The following is a 22,263-nucleotide window of genomic DNA, read 5'->3' as shown; positions in this document are numbered from 1 at the left end:
CCTGGGATGTCAGAAGTGGAAGCTGCCAGATATAGGTGGACTCCAGGACAGTAGAACTGACCTTGGTGACCTCAGCCTAGATGGATGCCACCAAGTCATTGTTTTGTTTTCCCTGCCTTGGGTTAGCTTCTTTTTATGTATGTTTGTATGTATGTATGTATGTATGTATGTATGTATGTATGTATGTATGTATGTATGTATTTTGGTTTTTCGAGACAGGGTTTCTCTGTGGAGCTTTGCGCTTTTCCTGGATCTCACTCTGTAGACCAGGCTGGCCTCGAACTCCAAAGATCCGCCTGCCTCTGCCTCCCGAGTGCTGGGATTAAAGGCGTGCGCCACCACCGCCCGGCTATTTTTTAAACTTAATAAAAGCAGCAAGAGTTTTTTTTAGCAGTTCTAGGCAGTACACTGAGGACCTGGGATGTTTGGTCTAATTTAACCCACAGTACCGATCAATGAAGAACGTACAGACAGCCCCATTGAGCAAAATAGTTAAGTAGGGCCCGCAAAAATGGCTCATCCGGTCAAGGCACTGGTTTGCTGCCTATATCAGCCAGGGCTCTCAAAGAAACAGAGCTGTCCCAGCATTGTGGTACACACCTTTAGACCCAGCTCTTTGGAGGCTGAGGCATGTAGATCTCTGAGTTCCAGGCCAGCCAGTTACATGGCCATACCGTGTCTCAATAATAATAATCATAATCATAGGAACAGAGCTGAAAGAATGAATATACATATATAATAAAAAAAATTTTTATGTGTATGGGTGTTTTCTTTGCATGGATGTTTGTGTGCCACATGCATGCCTGGTGCCTGCAGAGCCCAGAAGAGGGTGTCAGATCCCCCGGAACAGGAGTGGCCATATAGGTGCTGGGAATTGAACTCAGGTCCTCTGGAAGATCATCCAGTGCTTTCAACTGCTCTGCCATCTCAACGACCCCCAAACACATATATAATTAAAAGAGGATCTGTTAGAGTAACATACAGGCTGTGATCTGAGTAGTCCAACAATGGCTGTCTCCCAGTGGAAAGGCCATGAATTGGGTAACTGTTCGGTCCACCAGACTGAATGTCTCAGCAGCCCCAATCTGAAGGTGTGAATCTAGGGAACTGCTAGATAGCCAAAAGCCTTCCGTCTCAGTTGGAATCCCGAAGAAGTAGGTTCTAACATCTATGAAGGAACACCTCGGCAACAATTGATGAATTTGCCAGTGAGAGTGAGGGTAAACAGTGGAAAAGCAAAAGCTTCTCTCCTCCATGTCTTTTTATATGGCTGCCACTAGAAAGTGTGGCCCAGATTTAGGGTGGCTCTTCCCACTTCATATAATCCCATCGAGAAAAATCCCTCACCAGCGTATCCAGCCGCTTGGGACGTAGTTAATTCCAGATGTAGTCGAGTTGACAACCAAGATTAGCAATCACACTGCCCAAAGATGCAAGACACATGACACCCTGAGTTCAATTGCCAGAACCCACAGAAAACATTGCGGGGTCTCTGCAAACACCAGGGCTAGCAAAGTAACCCGTGTGAGGTAAGAAGGAAATGATTCAACACAGCTTAGTTAGCCAGTGTTGGTTCAAACTTTCTGGAGTCTGATGCCAGGCAGTTTATTTTTAGGCATATTTAAGCACAGTACAATTTTGGAAAAGTTTCTAGTAACAATTATCCCAATCCCATATGCACAATAACACTTAAGTCATGCCTACATCAAAGTATATGTTGACTCTCCCATAAAGATGGGTTCTGTAACTTAAGGGCCTAAGGGAGGATCTGGTGTGGTCTCAGTCATACCGATAGCATGCTTTAGAGCAGTGGTTCTCAACCTTCCTAATGCTGCAACCCTTTCGTACAGTTCCTCTTGTGATGACCCCAACCATAAAGTTATTTTCATTGCTACTGTTACGAATTGTAATGTGAATGTCTGTGTTTTAGGATGGTCTTAGGTGACCCCTGGGAAAGGACTGTTTGACCACAAAGGGGTTGCAACCCACTTTAGAACTTAAGTTTGAGAAGACAGGTAGGTTTAGGAAAAAGAGAGCACAGGACCCAAGACATGGGTATGAGCTTCTCAAGAGGGTGGCACTCAAGTGTCGTGTGTGTGTGTGTGTGTGTGTGTGTGTGTGTGTGTGTGTGTGTGTAATATGTTATGGCTTTCTAAAGTTAGATTGTTCAAAGCCTGTGGTTTGTAACAAAGCCGGAGCTGTGGCTAAGTGGTTAAGGAGGCATACTGCTCTCACAAAGGACCTGAGTTCCATTCCAAGCGCCCACATCAAGTGAAAGACCCTAACCCTTCAGGCTGACACCCCCAAGCCCCAGGAAATGAGAAACTAAAAATCTAGTTCCAAGGGCAAGCTGACTCAATCATTATTCAACCACCCCTGTAACAATGTAACAATGTAAAAAGATTTCTGTAAAGAGGTGTGCTCAAGCTGGGCTCAGTGGTGGCCCATGCCTTTAATCCCAGCACTTGGGAGGCAGAGGTAGGAGTATCTCTGTGAGTTCGAGGCCAGCCTGGTCTACAAAGTGAGTTCCAGGACAGGCTCCAAAGCTACAGAGAGAAACCCTGTCTCAAAAAAAAAAAAAAAAAAAAAAAAAGAGATGTGCTCAACTGTGACTGGGATAGTTGCAAGTGTTCCAGGAAGGACACTGTGACCTTTGTGTAAACTCCACTCCCACCCTAATACCCCCCTTGAGGTTTCAGGGAGAATGTACATGTGGACGTGACTGTACTCACTCTGTGATCAGACCATGAGCTTGTGAAACGAAATTGTATGGGAATTGTAATCTTATGGCTTTTGTGGGTTTTTCCTTTAAAAGCCCCCATGTGGCTGCAGTAAGATGCAACTCTTGCTCTCAGGACAAGAGTAGCCTGTCTGTACAGTCTCTTCAATAAACCCCTCTTTCTGTTGCATCAACGGGACTGGAGTCTGGGTTCTTGAGGTGCCCACTCGAGACCCTAAACTTTGGGGTCTAATAAAGTAGCTCACAACATCCTATAACTCCCTAAGATTGCACTCATGTCCCATACCTACATACAGAGAGACACACACAATTAAGTTAAGAAAAAAAAAAAGTTGGGTTTGGAAAGATGATTTTGCTCTTTTTACTGTTTTTCAAGACAGGGTTTCTCCACATAGTTTTGGTGCCTGTCTTGTATCTCGCTCTGTGGACCAGCTGGCCTTGAACTCAGAGATCCAAGATCCGCCTGCTCTGCCTCTGAGTGCTGGATTAAAGATGTGCGCCACTGCAGTCCGCCCTGTTTTCTCTTTTAGAGACCCGAGTTTGGTTATACACTGAGTGCTCACAACTGCCCCAGGGTGTCTAATACCCTCTCTGGCCTGCACTGGCACCTGTACTCATGGCACACACCCACACGCATACACAAATACACACACATAGTTAAAAATAAATCTTTTTGGGCTGGAGAGATGGTTCAGTGAGAACAGGACTCAGGTCCTCTGGAAGAGCAGCAAGCATCCATATCCACTGAGCCATCTCTTCAGGCCTTAGCATCACTTTTGAGACGGGGTCCCACTATCTTACACAAGTTGATCTTGAATTCACTCTTAATCCATGCAGGCCTTGGTCTCATAGCCTCCTGGGTTGCTAGAACCATAGGTTCACACCACTAAGGTTAGAGAGAGATCTTGAGGATTCTAGTTTAGCAATGTGGTAATCCCTGGATGGATTCCCAGGAAGGCACTCTTGAGAGATGCTGGAGTAGGAAGTAGGGATGTAGATCACTAGGTATGGACCTTGGAAGATATGCCTTGTACCGAGCCCCATCTTGCCCCTACTCCCTCACTGGCACAAGGTTCTACTGATATGGTATTAGGTCTCATCATTTCTCACCTCAGGCCCAAAGCAATGGATCCAGCCAAGCTCGGCCTGAAACCTGTGAGCCAAAATAAAAACAAACCTTTCTTCCTTTAGACTTTCTCTCAGGTATTTGGCCACAGTAACATAAAACACAGAGACGTTTTATCGAAGAGGAGACACAGGTAAGAAATAAGCACATGAAAGATGATTAGCATCATCAGCCAAGACAAAAATGCAGACTAAAATAACAAGGAGACATCGTGGGGCATCTAACGGAGACAGGAGGATCCCTGGAGCTTGCTGCCAGCCAGTCTGGCCAAGTCAGCAAGCTCCAGGCTCAATGAGAGATTGCCTCAGAAACCTAAGGTAGGGTGGAAGCAGCTGGGCTCAGCAGTTAGGAGTGTGAACTGACTACCCTTGCAGAGGACTGGAGTTCGGTTTCCAGAACGCCACACCAGGCAGCTCACAACCAGCTGTTACTCCAGCTACAGGTGTTACTAAGCCTCTACGGCCAATAACACCTGCACTCCCTGGCACACACAATAATAAAGTTCAGACTCAATACATATGAATGTTTACCATAAGTCATGACCTGACATTTTTATAGATGAGGAAAACAGGGTGAGTGGTTTGTATCCTGCCTGAGTACAGAACTGCTAAGATGGGTCTGGATTCAAGCTCAAACTCTCCAGCTCCAACTCACCAAAAATTGTTCTGACTGGTAATAAGTCTATATGCACAAGAGATTCCATTCTCAGATTCCTAAAATTGTTCTAAATAAGCACTTACAATGTTGCTCAGGTTGTCCTGGAACCTACAATGTAGACCAGGCTAGCCTTGAATTCAAGAGATCTGCCTGCTCTGCCTCTTGAGTATGAGGATTAAAGGTGTGCACCACTGTGCAGTTTTGTTTTTTTGTTTTTTTTTTTTCGAGACAAGGTTTCTGTGTAGTTTTGGTGCCTATCCTGGATCTCGCTCTATAGACCAGGGTCTTGAACTCAGAGATCCACCTGGCTCTGCCTCCTGAGTGCTGGGATTAAAGGTGTGCACCACCAGCACCAGCACCAGCACCAGCACCAGCACCAGCACCAGCACCAGCACCAGCACCACCACCACCACCACCCAGCTGCAGTTTTTAATCTAATAATATAAAGGGGAATTCTAAGACTACTGCTAGGAACTTTGAAGAACCCACACCCAGCTTTGATAATGATGACTCTGGAATAAAAAAATACCCTAAACCAAGTTTCAGCAAAATAAGTTTATTTCCTAACACAGTAAACATATACATCCAATATGTATGAACACCTTGCACATCTATGCACAAATGACTTCCATATCACAAGGGCTTTGAGAGCTAACATGTAGTAAAAGCTGTCTTGGTTGAGATGTGAAGTGTCTGGATGGCTAACCTTCTGAACATATTGGACTGGCCACGGCAGAATCTGCTTCATTAGGTAAGTTATAGAAATTTAAAGCTTTGAAGTTACTACACTTTTGCATCTAACGCTTCCAGGTGAACAGGATGCAGCAGGATCGGCTTGGATTCTGGAGGCACCTCATCAGTTCTTCTGGTGATGGAACCATTTGTCCACTGTATCCAGAAAAGAGAAAAGCAAATGAGTCTCTGCTCAGAACCCAAATTATTAAGATATACCAAAGGGTAAGCTGGGGATGTTGCTCAGCAGGAGAATGCTCGCCTACCAAGGAATACAACAGGCCTTTGCATGGCTCCTCTAGATGGCCTCTAGAACACGCATGCAAAGCTACAGTCAGAAACTAGCACCTAGCACAGGGATGAGGTCTTACAGTCTTGGCTAATCTGAAACTCATTATGGAGCCCAAGTTGTCCCCAGACTCTTGGGCACTAGGGACTAAAGGTGTACACCACCATGGTAGCTTCAATTTTTTTAAGTGGCAGACCCTTTTCTCACCAGAAGAAATTTAGATTCCTTTTTCTTTCCTTTGTTTTTTTTTCAGACAGGGCTTTTCTACATAATGCAGGCTGGCCTTCACCCTGTGATCTTCCTGCCTCAGCTTCTAGAATGCTGGGACTACAGGTATGCATTACCATACCCGTCACAGAGCTCTCTAAGATCTAAAGAGGGGACAGAGCTATTTTCTGAGTGAAGTAGGCACATGTCTGGATGAGAATGTAGAACACAGCCCATGCTGCGTCCCTCCCACAGTGTCCACATGGAACTAGAGGGGCCAGAGTGAGAGAAAGCACCCTCCCAAATAAAAGAGAAGGGGAAAAAAGGAAAGGCGGCATGCAGTGTCCCACCCTCACATACACACTGCGGAACTTTAGCAGAGTTTGCCAAGGGAAATAAAGACAGACACAAAAGACCAACAGCTTGACTGCACTGTGGCCTCCTAAAGTGTGGAACAGCACAAGTGGAGAGTGACCGCCGAGGCCGAGGGCAGGGAGGCCAGACGGGAAGGGGAGGCAGGAGCTGATCGAGGGCAGAGTCCATGTCAAGTCCCAGCAGTGAGTTTTACTTAACGGAATGCTGACTGCACTAAGATAATGTACTGCCTATTAATATCTCCTTCCTGCGGCTGGGGAAGGAGCACAGGCCTTCTAGCATGGTAAGCACACACTCTGCATCAATCTACAGTCCAGGTCCCAGGATATTTTTCTCTCTTTCTTTTTTGGTTTTTCGAATCAGGGTTTCTCTGTGTAGCTTTGTTCCTTTTCTGGATCTCACTCTGTAGACCAGGCTGACCTCGAACTCAGAGAGATCCGCCTGCCTCTGCCTCCCAAATGCTGGGATTAAAGGCATGCACCACCACCACCACCACCACCACCACCACCACCACCACCACCACACCCCAGGATATTTTTCAAAATGGCTACAACTGTAGATTTTAAATGTTTGCCCACAAATAAGTATGTGAGGTGATAGATTTGCTAGCTTGATTTAATCTTTCCATATTATAAATGCACAGGAAAACTTATTATACCCATAACCATATATAACTATTTTCCAAGTGAAATATATATACAGACATACAACTCTAATGTGACTATAGTGGACCCAGGTCTTACCATCGGTTGGTAGTGAGCAGGCAGATTCACATGGTGGCGGCAACTAAAATAAAACATTAAAATATTAAAATGTAGTCTAACCCTAGGAGGGAAAGCTAACAGCCTACTGGTAAAACTGGAAAACAATGGACAGGAGACTACCAATTTTTAGTCTCTAAAAATAACTTCCAGCAACAAGAGTGTGATCTGCTAAGACAGGGTTCTCAATCTATGGGTTGGGACCCCTTTGGGATCACATGTCAGATATTTATATTATGATTCATAACCATAGCAAAATTACAATTATCAAGTAGCAACAGAATAATTTTATAGTTGGGTTCACCAAAGCATGAGGGTTACAATATCAGGATGGTTGAGAACCACTGTGCTAAGAGATCAACATATCCAAGTCTCTTTCAATTTTGAAAAAGAGCTACTTAATTTTATGTGTATGGGCATTCTGCCTGTTATGTATGCACACCGCATGCATTCCTGGTGGCCGTGAGTCAGATCCCTGGAACTACAGCTATGGATAGTTGTAAACCACCATAAGGATGCTGGGAATTGAAACCTGGTCCTCTGCAAGACCAAGAAGTGCTCTTGATGCATCAGCCATTTCTCCAGACCCCATATACAAGTCTCTTGACACACATAAAAGAACATTTTTTAAAATAAAACTCAGCATGCATGCATCACAATTCCATTTTCCTTGGCCCTGTTCTTTTTTTTTTTTTTGAAACGAGGTTTCATAGCACAGCTTAGGCCAGCACAGAACTCTGAGCATCCTCCAGACTCAGCGTCCTGAGGCACCAGGTCCAGTTTTGTTTTTCCTGTTCATTGCATTTTGTCAGGGTTCACTGTAAACCAAGAGGAATCTAAATGCCCTGGGCTGCTCATCAAGTCCTTTTCCTTTGAAGTGCCCCATTGATGAGGCCCTGGAAAGTCAGGTCGTTTCCTTCTGCTTGCTGCTTTTGATGGCATAAATGAAATTTTTTTCTTTTTAAAAAAATGATTAGCCCAACGGTGGTGGCACACACCTTTAATCCCAGCACTCGGGAGGCAGAGGCAGGCGGATCTCTGTGAGTTTGAGTCCAGCCTGGTCTACAAAGCGAGATCCAGGACAGGCACCAAAATGACACAGAGAAACCCTGTCTTGAAAAAAAACAAAACAAAACAAAAAAACCCCACCACCAACAACAAAAATAATAAAAATAAAATAAAAATTAAAAAATGATTATTTTTACTTTATATTTTCAGGTATTTTGCCTGCATGAACATCTGTGCACCATATGCGTGCCAGGGCCCAGGTTGCATCTCCTTGGAGTTGGAGTTACACTATTTGGGTGCTGGGAACAGAACCTGGGTCTTCTGCAAAAGCAGCAAGTGTTCTTAACCACTGAACCACCTTGTCCAGCTCCATAAATGAACATTTTAAATGTTCAGTCTTTCGCTAAATGCAAACAAATCAGATTATTAAAAACAGCACACAGGCGGAGTGAGGTGAAACATTCCCACCATTAATCCCAGCACTCGGGAAGCAGAAGCTCTGTGACTTCGAGGCCAGCTAGGATGACACAGGGAGAGTATGACTCAAAAAAACAAATAAGAAACAAAAAATTCCATAAAAGCAAGGTGCTGCTCTCCTGGACTGTGTACTTCTTGTGAGAAAGTTCTCTACCATACATCGTTCCTACAGTGATTCCTGTGCTTACTCCCTCGGTCTTGGCTATGAACAAATCAACTAACTTCCTGCTTGGTCTCTTCTGGAAGACGGTTTGACAGGTGAGGGGCTCGCAGGCTTGGTAAGTACATTCAGTAATCGCTTTGGTTTTTACAAGTTACCAACTTTGCGTCTGTACAACCAGGGTTGACCAGGACCACTCTCCAGCTTTCCCTCAAATGTTGATTTGTCTGTTCGGAGTTCTGACCTCAACATGTCACACAGTAATATACACACAAAAAACATTCAAATACTTGTTGCAACAAGTATTTTTTCCCCAAGGAGCACCCTTATCTCTCAGCCACCCAGTCATCTTTCAAAAGCAAATGTTACATACAGCATCCACAATGGCTTTGGCAGCATCAGGGTCACACTTGAAGGGACTCTCCGACACCGTGGTATTCATGCTATTGAATGAAATGAGCATAGTCAGAAGATAAAAGAACAACATAGTCTCCTCATACACTAAAAAAACTAAGTTGAGGACGGTAGACCAGATGGCTTTGGGAGGTGGGCAGGAGGTCTCATAATGTAGCCCAGGCTAGCCTGGAACTCAGAGAATACTGGGATTAAAGGCCTAGACCAAATAGCATTAAATTTGGTTTCATTGAAAGCTTTCTCGACTATCTTAAACTTTCTAACTATTTATTTGGGCAAGGTACAGATGTAGTTGATTTATTTCACATCTCTTAATAACTTAGATTTAAGAATCTGAGATTAAGTCATCTATAGTACTTACTTTTTTAAAATAGCTGAGAAATGCAAATTAAAATCTGAAATACATCCTTCCCAAATCTGGGGAAAAAATGAAGCTTAAAAAAATAAAAAATAAAAAAACCCAACCTGCTCCCATCAGTGTTGGTGAAACATATAAAATACAGACACTCCTGATAGAAGAAAAAAAAATACATGCCTTAAATCCCAGCACTTGGGAGGAAGAGGGAGGCAGATCTCTGAGTTTAAGGCCAGCCTGGTCTACAGAGTGAGTGAGTTCCAGGACAGTCAAGGCTACACAGAGAAACCCTGTCTGGGAGGGAAAAAAGGCTTATCCACAAAATGGATTAGACAGTTATAGAATCTTATACAATACAATGAGCAAATGCTTAGGATATAGTTTTAAAATTAAAAAGCATAAAACAAATTGTGCATAATATAATCCTAATTGTTTAAAGAATATTTTGCACACACATGAAGGACTGACAAAGACAAAACAAAACCCTACAAAGAGGTGCTTTTAGGAAAGATTAGAATTTTATTTATTTACTAGTTTTTATGCAGCTGGAATCTTGCATGTGTTAGGAAAGTATTTAAAGTTTCTGAAACAGGGGTCTCTTGTAGCATATGATGGCCTCAGAATGGCTATAAAGCTAAGGATAACCTTGGACTTAAAATACTTCTGATTACTGCAATTACAAGCATGAGCTAGCATATCTGGCTTATGTAACACTGGAATGGAATCCAGGGCTTTGTGCATGCCAGGCAAGCACTGTACCAACTAAGCTACATCTCAGCCTCAGAGCTAAATTTTAAATTATGATTAAGACTGTCTATCTTCAGCAGGGCAGTAGTGATGTTCACCTTTAAACCCAGGGCTTAGGAGGAAGAGGCAGGATCTGAGGCAAGATCTCTGAGTTTGAGGACAGCCAGGGCTACATAAAGAAAACCTTTCTTAAAAAGCCAAAAAAAAAAAAAAAAAGAAAAGAAAAGAAAGGAAGGAAGAGAGGGAGGGAGAGAGAGGGAGAAAGAAAGAGAGAGAGAGAGAGAGAGAGAGAGAGAGAGAGAGAGAGAGAGAGAGAACAAAGCATTTATTTTGTGTATGTGTATGTGTGTGTGCAAACAGCCACCATGTTAGAGGACAATTTATATGAGTCAGGCATGGCAGCAAGTGCCTGTACCTGATGAGCTATCTAGAGCGCCATATTTTATTTATTTTTTCTTTCAGTATTGGGACCTGAACCCAGGTAGTTAAGATAAGGCATCAACACTTATTCTGGAGTGACTGTGGTTAAACTCAACCTCCTCAATCTGTTTCATGCTTGGCAAGTATTAATTGCTCAATTAACATAAACTATTATTATGAGTGGGAGTAAATTCAGGGAGCATGGTAGACAGTGTTATAGCAAAAATTGCTTTCTTGGAGACAGTACAAGTCAATAAATATTGATCCCCAAAGGGCTCGGATACTCATCAGATTACAGGTCCCCAGAGAGCTGAATAAACATGACTAGAATGAAGCCAATCCTGCTTCCTAGGAAATGAAGCCACAGCCACTGATACATGGTCCCACCCACTGTAAAACCGTGGAAAGGACACTAGCCACCCCACCTTTCAAACACATGGGCTCCGTCATTATCCTAAGACAGCTTTTGCTTCTCTGGAATTGATTTCAAAAGATCTGCATGAAGCAGTGTTGATGGTGCTTCAGGCTACCATACTATATCATCCCTGCTCACACCTTTACATATTCTTATCAGAGAATACCAAAACAGGCCCATTCTGAACACCCTTCACTCACAAGCTCTGACCTGACTATCACACTTATGAATCTAGTTTGTATTTGTTTAGAGAGGACTTTTAAAAACAGATTTATTTTCATTATTTTTAACTACATGCAAGTATGCTCGTTAGCATGTAGGTATATGCATGTGAGTGCAGGCGCCTGAGGAGGCCAGAGGTGTGGGATCGCCTGGAGCTGGACTTAAGACAAGCTGTGAGCCACCTGAGGTCTTGGGAACCAAACCTGAAGAACACCAAGGGCTCTAAGCCACTGATCCCTCCCTCCCTCCAACCCACTTAGGAAGCATCTTATGGAAAGTTTTAAGTTGTTGATATAATAACTTGAGAAGAAGCAAAATTAATTTTTATTTTTATATTATTTATCGAGATGGTATCAGTATGTAGCTTGGTTGGCTGGAACTTGCTATATAGACCAACTTCTTTGAACTCACTGGATTTACCTGCCTCTGCCTCTGAGTGCTGGGAATAAAAGCATGTAATGTACTAACACACCCAGCACTTTTTAATATTTACATTTGTGTGTGTGTGTGTGTGTGTGTGATGTGCACATGTGGAAATGCATATGCTATGGCACACATATGGAGGTCAGAGGAAAATATGGAATTCTCAGCCGGGAGTCTGGTCATCAGGCTTGTGCAGTCAGCACTTGACCCCATTGAACTAACTAGACCTAGTTTTTTTTCTAAGTAAATGTAACAGTAGAATCTTGCTACGGCGGGCAAGTATAGGAATAATTTAGTATAGCTGGGAATCTACTTGGTTTGGGCTATGTACACCACCCCTAGCTAATAATGTTTTGGCAATCTAGCTACTTTATATTCAAGCACTGTCTATAGCCCTCTCTGAACAAGGCACCTAAGTATAGTCTAATTTTCTCTGCCCCTAACAAGCATTAAACAGAGACTGTCTGTATTCAAGTATATTCCCAATGTAGCCTGTATTAAGAACGGAAAAGAAATTTGGCCAGAACTGGTTTTGGGTACATGGCAGGAAAGCAAAACTGTGTCCCCTAATAACTTTTTAGGGAGCCTCCCCTATTTAGCATCTTATGACTATGTATAATTAGGCATGCATATGATTATTGGAAGGGACATGTCCAGTAGGAAAAGTAAATATGTGACCTAATCTATCAAGACGAGTATCCCTTTCTAATCAGTACCATAGCTCCACTTGGAACAGACTTCCTTACTTTGCTATTGCTGTAAATCTGTGTGTGTCATTATTTCAGTCCTTTGAATAAGAGGCCAAGATTCTGGAAACACCTATCTAGACTGTGACCATTGGTAGCATTACAATCTCTAAAATATTTGATGTGAACTGGCCTACTGTGCGTTAAAGACACAGAAAGAGTTAACACTTACCAACTGATTCCTTTCCCATCTGTTTTCTTAGTCACTAAAGCTTTCCAATAATCATGAGTGCTTTTAATGATGTCAACTGCAAAATCCTGTAATTTGAAGACAGGCATTGGGATGGTAAACAGGAGGTCTTTTCCCATCACTTACTTTTTCTCAAAACTTGATACTACATCTTTTGAGTCAGGAAGTGACTTAACAGAAGAGTTTTGTTAAAAAACGAAGAGAACGCTTACATAAGCAGAAGGCCAAGACTATCTTACATCTTTAGAGTTGTCTTGTATGAGAATTCTTTTGGGTGGTACTAGGGATCGAGTCCAGGGTCTTAAGCATACTAGGCAAGCACTCTACCAGAGACATACATACCTGGCCCTCTTCTTTCATGAATATTTAGATGGTAACAACATACTTTAAATATAAGTCTCAATATAAATGGTCTAAAGCTACAGTTTTGAAGGATACATACCTTGTCTTTAAATTCTGCATTGAATGCAAACTCATTTTCTGGTTTTCCATCGGGAACCTTATACCTTCTAAACCAGTCAACAGTAGCTTCTAAGTAGCCAGGTTTCAGCCGTTCGACATCAGAAATATCTAAGGAGAGAGAAGAAACATGTCACATGATACATAAGTAATTATTTAGGCATTCAACAAAAATACCAAGTTGAGAGAGACATGGGAAGGTTATGAAGAAGCCCAAGATACCAGTAGAGGTGAGAAAAGAAAATCCCCCAGTATCCTTGAATAGCTTTGACGTTAAGAACTGACGAGGGGGGAATCAAGCCTGGCTAACTGCTATTGGATCCAAGAGAAATGAGTAGGGCTATATAATCAAACCAGTCTGGCAGGAAGTACAATTCCTATAAAGGAGGTATGAGATCATAAAAAAAGGGAAGTTGAGGCTGTATGTCAGAGGCTCATGCTCCAATTATACACCAAAAGACAAGAAAAGCAGATTCAACTGATACAACGGATCACTACATTTTAATTAATTACAGCCAGGGAAAAGCAGACTCAACTGATACAATGTATTACTACGTTTTAATTAATTACAGCCAGGGCAACATAGAGAAACCCTACCTTGAAAAATCAAAATAGATAAATAAATCAGAAGTGGTGGCACACATCTTTAATTCCAGCACTCAGGAGGCAGAGGCAGGTGGATTTCTCAGTACAAAGTCAGCCTGGTCTACAGAGCAAGTTCCAAGATAGCCAGGGCTACACAGAGAAATTCTGCCTTGAAAAATAACAACAACAATAAACAACTAGTTGACTTATTTTACAGCACTGGGATCAAATAATAATAATAATAATAAATAATAATAATAATAATAATAATAATAATAATAATAATAGTTCCTGCTCCATGCAAGTAAGAGAAGCACTACAAAGTCAAGAAGGGCATGGTGGCATGTAGCTGTAACTCCAGCATTCAAGGCTGCTGAAGTAGTCGGATGTGGAATTCAAAGCTAGCCCAGGCTATAATAAGACTATCCCCCAACACAAAGAAAACGAAGCAATACAAAGAAATACGTCTTTAAAGCTGGGCATAATAGGGTTCACCTGTAATCATATCACTGCGGAGGGTGGAGGCAGGAGAATCCAAAATTCAAAGCTTTCCTGGACTACAAGAGACTATTTCAGGAAAAAAAGAAAAGAAAGAAGAAAAGCTTTTGTCTAATTCATCCAAATTTGACCTACCTAAAGAACAACCAGCCACGCATGGTGATACACGCTTTTAATCCTGGCACTCAGGAGGCAGAGACAGGTGGATCTCTGTGAGTTCAAGATCAACCTGGTCTACATATCAAGTTCCAGGCCAGCCAGAGCTCCATAGTGAGACCCTGTTTCAACAACAACCCAACCAACAAAGGCTGGAAGCTTGTGAACTATGAAGTTACACTCATGGACTAGGATGTAGCTGAGCTGGTAGAGTGCTGGCCTACATCCATGAAGCCCTGGGTTCCATCCTTAGACGGCTTGGACTGGATGTAGAGGAACACACCTGTTATCTCAGCATTCAGAAAGTGAAGGCTTAAAGATCCATCCTCTGTAGAACAATTCGCAAAACTCAGGAAAAATATATTATTATTTTTTTTTTAATTAGATTTATTCGTTTTCTTTTATGTGACTATTGTGCTGGCATGTATGTGCACCACACATGCATGTTTGGTGCCTGTGACATCAGATTCCCTGGAACTGGAGTTACAGACGATTGAGAGCCACAGTGTAGGTGCTGGGAACCGAACCTAGGTCCTCTGTGAGAGCAACAAGTGTTCTTAACTGCTGAGCCATCTCTCCAGCACCCACATTACTTAAGCTTGTAGATTTGTTACCAAAGACAGCACTCAGGATCAGCAAAGGGAAGGGACGCATGGGGACAAGCAGACAGCCACTGCCTTAGGGCGACACGCAGTGAAAACAGCACATACCTTTCGCTATGGCACTGACGACCTGGGGAGTTTTCAGGAGCCTATAGATCTACTGCTGGGAACCAAAGTCCGAGCAAACCAGTGCTAAAACAGTGAGCAGCTCAGCTTTACAATCTGTGGCCAGAGCACGCCACCGAGTAGGTGTGAACACAGACCCTGACCAACACCATCGGAGCTGCACCCCAGGTGGTTAACAAATGGGCTAAATATTCTCACTGGACCAAGTTCAAACGCAGACCCTCTAACAGACAGTTAAACTTCTTATCGTTGCACTTCAAGGACTATTCTCCCGGCTGTCTATGAGACCACAGACACACCAAAACACAAAGTGAATCATTTCCAGGGTCCATGTTCATGAAGACCTTCCCTATCGACGATCTTAAGCACTGGCGGAGGCGGTATTTCTCTGATGTATACTACGCTCTTAGCACTCACAACCCACAATGAGGGACTTATGCTCCGCCCTCGAGAGTACCATAGCTACATAAATCACCTGGAATTTTGCATTAGAGATTTCTTTATCTTCCTCATTATTGGCTTATTTGTTCGTTCATTGATGTGGTCTCATGGTTAGTTATCTGTTCTGGGTTACAATCCAAAATTCCAGTGTGCCTCTTTGACAGATGCGTCATTCACTGCTTTTTAAAAGTGTGTCATGACTGGTTCTACCGGTCGGTCTAGGTTTTTACCCTTTCGTTCCCTGTCCCAGACTTGGAATCAACCATTTCTCCAAGGAGCCTTGATTTCTTTCTCAGTGTAAATGTTGTAAGAACCACAGATTTGGGTGCCAGGGGGTGATAGCACTACTGAGAGGGTCTTCCAAACTCCCCTGGCTGACCAGATGTGTGGATCCCAATCCACACCACACCTATAATCCCAGCAGCTACCTGGGTGGACTCGAGACAATATTCTGCTGGCCTGACTAGGAATACATAACACCCTTTGCAGGAGGCTAGAGGGTGGGGAGAGGGTGGGGATGTAAAGTGACATCTGGTTCCACTTATACAGCTCACTGTGATCTCAGCTTGATTATTCTCTATAGTTACAAAGGACCCTGAACTCCTGATCCTCCGGTCTCTGCCTCCCAAATTCTACAGGAGTCCCCAGCATACCTGAAAGTTGTCTATATTTTAACATCAGACATAGGCAGACAGGCCCTGACAAATGACCTTCAAAGGCAGGCAGGTCAAGAGTGTAAGGCCAACCTGGTTTAGACTCTTTCAAACACAAAACCGAACAACAGAGGCCGAGATAGCTTCGTAGATAAGGAGTTTGACAAATAAATATGAAGACTTGATCAAGTTCTACTCCGAGCTCTTAGCAAAAAACCAGCCCAGCAAAGGTAGAGATAGGCAGACCATTGGAACTTGCTGGCCAGCCAGCCTAGCCTAACTGGCGAGTTCTAACTCTGAGATAGGAGAGATCCTATCTCAAAAACCAAGGAGAGCTCCTAAAGAATGATACCTGAGGTTGACCTCCGGCTTTCACATGCTCAAGTGCCCTCCCACCCCAAAAACCCACCAAACACATGCTTCAAAATGGCTACTTTTACGGTATGTGAGTATTTCAACACTCAAGAAACAAAAATAAAAACACTATTATGGAGTGCTAAACTCCAACAGTTCTGTAGTAGAAAAAACATCAGTGGTTAAATGTGTCACTCCTTGGTCTAACGGTCTGAAGGTGTGTTTACAATTCCATTATCATAGGTTAGGTGTGGTGGTACTTTAATTCCAGCCCACCTTTACCCAGCAGGTACAGGGCTGAGGCAATCCCGATCTCCACATATGGTCAACATAATGAGTTCCAGGACAACAGAGGCTCCATAGAAAGACCCTGTCTCAACAATAATAACAACAGAAAGATTCCAAGGCTTTAATCCACTCTTGAGATTTCCTTACTGTTATAATTGGCTGCATCTGGATCGTCCACGTTAATGGCGATGACTTTCCAGTCGGTTTCGCCTTCATCAATCATAGCCAATATTCCCAGAACTTTCACCTTGATTATTTCACCTCTTGTACACACCTGCGAAATAACCAGAGTCAGAACAGAATACTAATAAGAGAGATGTCAATTTTTTTTTTTGCACTTACTTGACTTTAGTCTTTTTTTTTTTGTCTTTTTTTAAAAAAATACTTTTGATCGCCAACCACGGTGGCACACATCTTTAATCCTAGCACTTCAGTAGGCAGAAGTAGATGGATTTCTTGGCCAGCCAGGACTACACAGTGACACCCTGTCTCAAAAAAACATTATTATTTCCGTGTGATGGAGGTCGGGGCATGCACGTGGAGGTCAGAGGACAACTTTGTGGAGTGAGTCTTTCCTTCCACTTTGACGTGGGTTCTGGGGGTCCAACTCCAGTGGACAGGCCTCCCTAGCAAGCACCTTTACCACTGAGCCATCTCGCCAGCTCTGTGTTTGAGACACAGTTTCCCTGCATAGTTCAGGATAGCTTAGAATTTGCTATCCCAGGCTGGCTTCAAACTCGCAATCCCCCTGCTTCAGCCTTCCAGGTTCTAGGATTACCGACGTGTCACCGTGACCAGCTCCTGAAGTTTCAAAAGCCAGGCAAATAAATATTTAATACTCCTATTTAGGTTGAAAACAGGATATAAAGGACCTGTGTTCTTTCTTGTTTGTTTGAGAGAACGGCTCTCTACACAGTCCTGGCTGTCTGGGAACTAACTCACTATGTACAACAGGATGGCCTCAAACCCAGAGTTCGGCCTCCCAGGTTTTGAGATTAAAGGTGTGTGCCAGTACACTCTGCTCTGTATACTTTAAAAGGAAAAATAAATTAAGATATATTTCTTTTTATGGTGTGTTTTGCCTACAGGTATGTATATGTACTACATGTGTGTCTCGTGCTTGCAGAGGCCAGAAGAGGGTGTCAGACCCACCAGAACTGAAGTTACAGACGGTTGTGAACTGCCATGGACACTGAAATTAGGGGTACTTAATTTTTATACCATCTTTGATTGTGCTAAATAAGGCTTCTAGGGTTTGTTTTACACACCCTTTAATATGCTGTATCTTTTATAGAAGCCACTAAATTAAGCCAATCATATCTTTAAATTTCACTTGCTGAGGCTCTGAGTTTAATCCTCCAGAGTCACAATAAGACAAAGACAGAAATTTAAAAGGTTAACGTATTGGTTTGGGTTGTTAACTACTTTGCTGAGCTTGAGATCTTGAGTTTTAGAACAGCAACCCACTAGGCAGAGGACGCCCACCAGTGCCTCTAGCATCAGAGGTTATCTGGCTGGAGTCAGTCACTGATCACCCCAAATCCTTCAGCAAGAACTGACTATTTCACCAATGCTCATGTCATTCACAATAATTTCAAGGCAGACACTCTGTTACGATTCATTAGTTTCATTTTATCATCACAGAAAAATTCGATGCCATTACCTTGCTGCCAATTTCACAGACATCAATCGGGTCATTGTCACCGCAGCAGCCAGTGTGTTTGTCACTGTGTCCTGGGTCTTCCCACGTCTACAACCAAGTGAGGGCGAGAGCTCAGTCAGACACCCGCTGCGGACCAAGGAGAATCGCTCGGCACTAACCAGCAACAGCACACGAGGCTTGCTACAGTACCAACCTCAGCTGTTTGTAAACATTTACAATTTCCACTTAAGAAATCTAACTATACAGGAGAATTTTAATACTGGAGCTATTATACACATTAAGCTTCAAAACAGAGAATGGAGCTGGGGGTGTCAATACATGCCTTTGATCCCAGGAGACAGAGGCAGGAGGATCTCTAGAAGTTCCAGGCTAGACAAGGCTACATAGTGACAGACTAGACAAGGCTACATAGTGACAGACCATCTCAAAAACCCAAACAACAAAACCAGAAAATGATCCTACTTAAGAGCAAGCAAATCAAGGTATGATGGTGCATGTCAGCACTTGGAGATTGAGGCAGGAGGATCTCATGTTCCAGGCCACAGAGGTCTTGCTGAGCTACCCAGCAATAAATACCTTGTGTCAAAAACACTAAGAACTGGGGCATGTAATTCTGTGGGAAAGCATTTGCCTAGCATGCACAAGGCCCTGGATTTGAGCCCGAGCACTGAAAATAGAAAAACATGTTGATTAACTGTTCTACGCACGTACGCTATCATACTCTATCTGCTATCAGCTGGCTTCTCTTCATAATAAATTTGAATCTGTATAAATAAACACAGATGAGGAGGCAGTAAGCCTCAAACGGAAATGATACCCTCTGATGTTGAAAGCATCGTTGCTGGCTAGGAGCCAAGGCTGAAAGCTGAAATGACTGGTTCTGAAATTGCAGGCCAGAGGCACAGCGGAGCCTCTCACAAAGAGCAGATCGTGTGCTGCCAGGTGTGAGGTTGAAAATGCAGCTGTTGCTGAGATCTTTCATTCCTACTCAGAATACATTTGTGACTTGGAGTTGCTTCCCTTTTGAGCAGCAGGAAAAAGATCAAAGGGAAAGGGGATAAAGGAAGACCCCTTCCAAGGCCCGGGAAGAAGCTTCTCGGCACTCTTTCCCCACAGGGGCCACAACTTCAAAGCTAAATACCAAATCAACTGGAAGTGCAAAGTAAGTGCTGCAATTGGGGCAGACAAATGGCTTTGTGATTACCCAACAAACCAGATGAGTCTGACCTACATTTTAATAACTTAAGGAGTTTCACAATGTTTCCACTTAATAATTCCACCTAATGATGAATAAATCATTACCCGCAGGAAAAACTAAATTGAGTATGTGTTAAGTGTCTCAGATCAAACGGATGTCCTTTACTAATAACAGATACAAGTCTTTTTTTTTTTTTTTTGAGACAGTGTTTCTCTGTGCGGCCCTGGCTGTCCTTGAACTCGGAGACCCATCTGCCTCTGTCTCGAGTGCTGGGGTTAACGGTGTGCACAGCCACCACCACCTGACTACAGATCCAAGCCTAAGGACTCCTCATCCCAACACTAAGAAAGAACCCACTAGGTGCTGGGGGGCCAGGTTGACAAACGAGGCTGACTGTTTAAGAAAACGGAAGCTCATCGTTAGGATGCCACAGAGTCTGACATTGAGAAGAACCAAGCCTTACATGTAAGGGCAGTGAGAATGCGCACAGGCACTAAGGCTCTGTTTTTCCAAATAACTGGACAGGCTGGATCTGATTTATGTTCCAGAGGAACAAAGGAAACTAGCGGGTCTGGCACCAAAATCTGCTATGGGGTCTTTTGTGTGTGTGATTTTTTGTTGTTGTTGTTTTTTGTTTTTGATTTTTTACGACAAGAATCTTGCTAAAGCTTAGGCTGGTTAAAAAAAAAAAAAAGACATTTATTTTGAGTGCCCTGTCTTCCTGTACGTCTGCACAACAGAAAAGGGCATCAGATCCCATTATAGATGTTCTAAGCCACCATACGGTTGCTGGGAATTGAACTCAGGACCTCTGAGCAGCCAGTACTCTTAACCACTGAGCTACCTCTCTAGTCCTCAGGCTGGGCTTCAAACTCCTGGTCTTGCTTCAGCCTCTGGAATGCTGAGACTGTATGTGTATGTGGTATGTGGCTAGAAATCAAGGCTTCTGTTGTTTAATTCCATTTTAAATTATATGGTGTGTGTGGGCATGTGTGTGCCGTGATACACACACATGAACACATATGAAGGTCAGGGGACACAGTAGGAATTGGTCTTCTCCTTCCACCATGGTTCATGGGGATGAGTCTTCAGGTTGCCACACTCCTCAGGTAGGCATCAGCTGCCTGCCAAGTCACCTCACTGGCAGAGACAAGCTCTCACCATGTGGCTGTGACTATCCCAGAACTGGATAACTAGACCAGGGTTTCCTCAAATTTATAGCAATCCTGCTAGGATGAAGGGTGTGTGCCACCATGTCTGGCTAGAAACCAAGGCTTTAACCACTAACACATCCTCTCTCTTGACTTACCACACTTGCTACTAGATCTATGAAGAATGTAGGGTTTACAACCAGTTCACAGAAAAAGAAACATTTCAGAAACATATTCCCTTTAGTTAATCTTGGAAATTAGTTGTTCAATGAAACATTAAAATGTTTAGAATAATTCTCCTGCCCAGTGCTTTTCTGCTCCATGACAGCAAATATTTTTTGCATTTAAACTTTTGATCAAAAGTAAGTTAAGTGGTGGTACACACTTTTAATCCCAGCACTTGGGAAGCAGAGGCAGGCAGATCTCTGTGAGTTCGAGGCCAGCCTGGTGTACAGAGTGAGCTCCATAGGACAACCAGGGCTACACAGAGAAACTTTGTCTTGAAAAACCAAACAAAACAGTCCATTTTCAGCAAACTCTTGGGAGGCATACCTGAGGGATGGCACCGTAGTTCCAGATGTATCCTTTATAAGGGAACAGATTCGCAACATACCGAAGTTTTCCTTTTTTCACGTCTTGCTTAATGGGATTTAAAGGGTCCTTTGTAGCAATCTGAAATAAATGTCAAATGCTTGTGAAATACTCTCGAACAAGGATCTGAGGACACAATTACATATGTATGTCCCCGAATTCCATCTTAAAGATTTGTTTCACGCCTCACATGTTGATAACTGGACTAAAGGCTCCACGGTTAAGTATTATAGAAAGTACACTTGTGTATAGCAACACTCAAGAGAAAAAGAACACTTACTAATTCCTGAAAGGAAGGAGTACTCTGGGCTGGAATGAACACCACCATTATAGAGAACAAGTACTGTGCTGGCAAGATGGTTCAGCAAGCAGGTAAAGACAGCCGTCACCATGGCTGACTACCTGAATGTGATCCCCAGGACTACGCCTACAAGGTGTCCTCTGTCTTCCACACATGTGCAGTAGCATTTGGACACCTACACACATATGCAAGTTAAAGTTTTTAAATTATTTATTTATTTATCTTGGTTTTTTGAGACAGGGTTTCTCTGTGTAGCTTTAGAGCCTGTCCTGGAACTCACTCTGTAGCCCAGGCTGGCCTCAAACTCACAGAGATCTGCCTGGCTCTGCCTCCTGAGTGCTGGGATTAAAGGCGTGCGCCGCCACCACCGCCCGGCAAGTTTTTAAATTATTAAAAACAAATAAATGTAACTTAAAAAAAAAGAATTTTAAGAAAAGTACAAAATAAATATTATCCAACATCAGTGTTCCTTTCTATTATTCAAACATCTAAAAGTGTGCAAGTGTGGTTACTGTTTAAAAAAAATCTAAGGGAGCTAGGCATAGTAGTGAATTAATTAATAATCCCTGCACTCGGGAGACAGAGGTGGACAGATCCTGTAGGTTAGAGGCCAGCCTGGTCTACATAGAGAGACCCCGGAGGTCAAACAACAACAAAAATCCCAAGTGACATAAGGTGAGTATCAATAAGGAAAGGCACCTATGTCATTTGCCATCAGAAAGAAACAAAATTC

General features: G+C 43.0%; 1 protein-coding gene across 2 annotated transcripts in view; it reads right to left on the bottom strand.

The window, feature by feature from the left end:
- Positions 1 to 5,063: 5,063 nt before the first annotated feature.
- Positions 5,064 to 22,263, bottom strand: part of Ppa1 (inorganic pyrophosphatase 1) — a 38,052-nt gene continuing 20,852 nt past the window's right edge. For both annotated transcript variants that reach the window (XM_037199491.1, XM_028886172.2), the window contains exons 4-11: positions 21,191 to 21,310; positions 18,290 to 18,376; positions 16,774 to 16,900; positions 12,907 to 13,034; positions 12,447 to 12,532; positions 8,906 to 8,975; positions 6,870 to 6,912; positions 5,064 to 5,411 (exon numbers count right to left, since the gene is read on the bottom strand). In XM_037199491.1, coding sequence (XP_037055386.1) covers positions 5,380 to 5,411; positions 6,870 to 6,912; positions 8,906 to 8,975; positions 12,447 to 12,532; positions 12,907 to 13,034; positions 16,774 to 16,900; positions 18,290 to 18,376; positions 21,191 to 21,310 — 693 coding nt within the window. In that variant the 3' untranslated portion in view covers positions 5,064 to 5,379. The remainder of the gene's footprint in view (positions 5,412 to 6,869; positions 6,913 to 8,905; positions 8,976 to 12,446; positions 12,533 to 12,906; positions 13,035 to 16,773; positions 16,901 to 18,289; positions 18,377 to 21,190; positions 21,311 to 22,263) is intronic.

This window comes from Peromyscus leucopus, chromosome 16_21 (genome assembly GCF_004664715.2).
Source record: "Peromyscus leucopus breed LL Stock chromosome 16_21, UCI_PerLeu_2.1, whole genome shotgun sequence".
Lineage (NCBI taxonomy): Eukaryota > Metazoa > Chordata > Mammalia > Rodentia > Cricetidae > Peromyscus > Peromyscus leucopus.
This window is presented reverse-complemented; position numbering and strand designations above follow the sequence as displayed.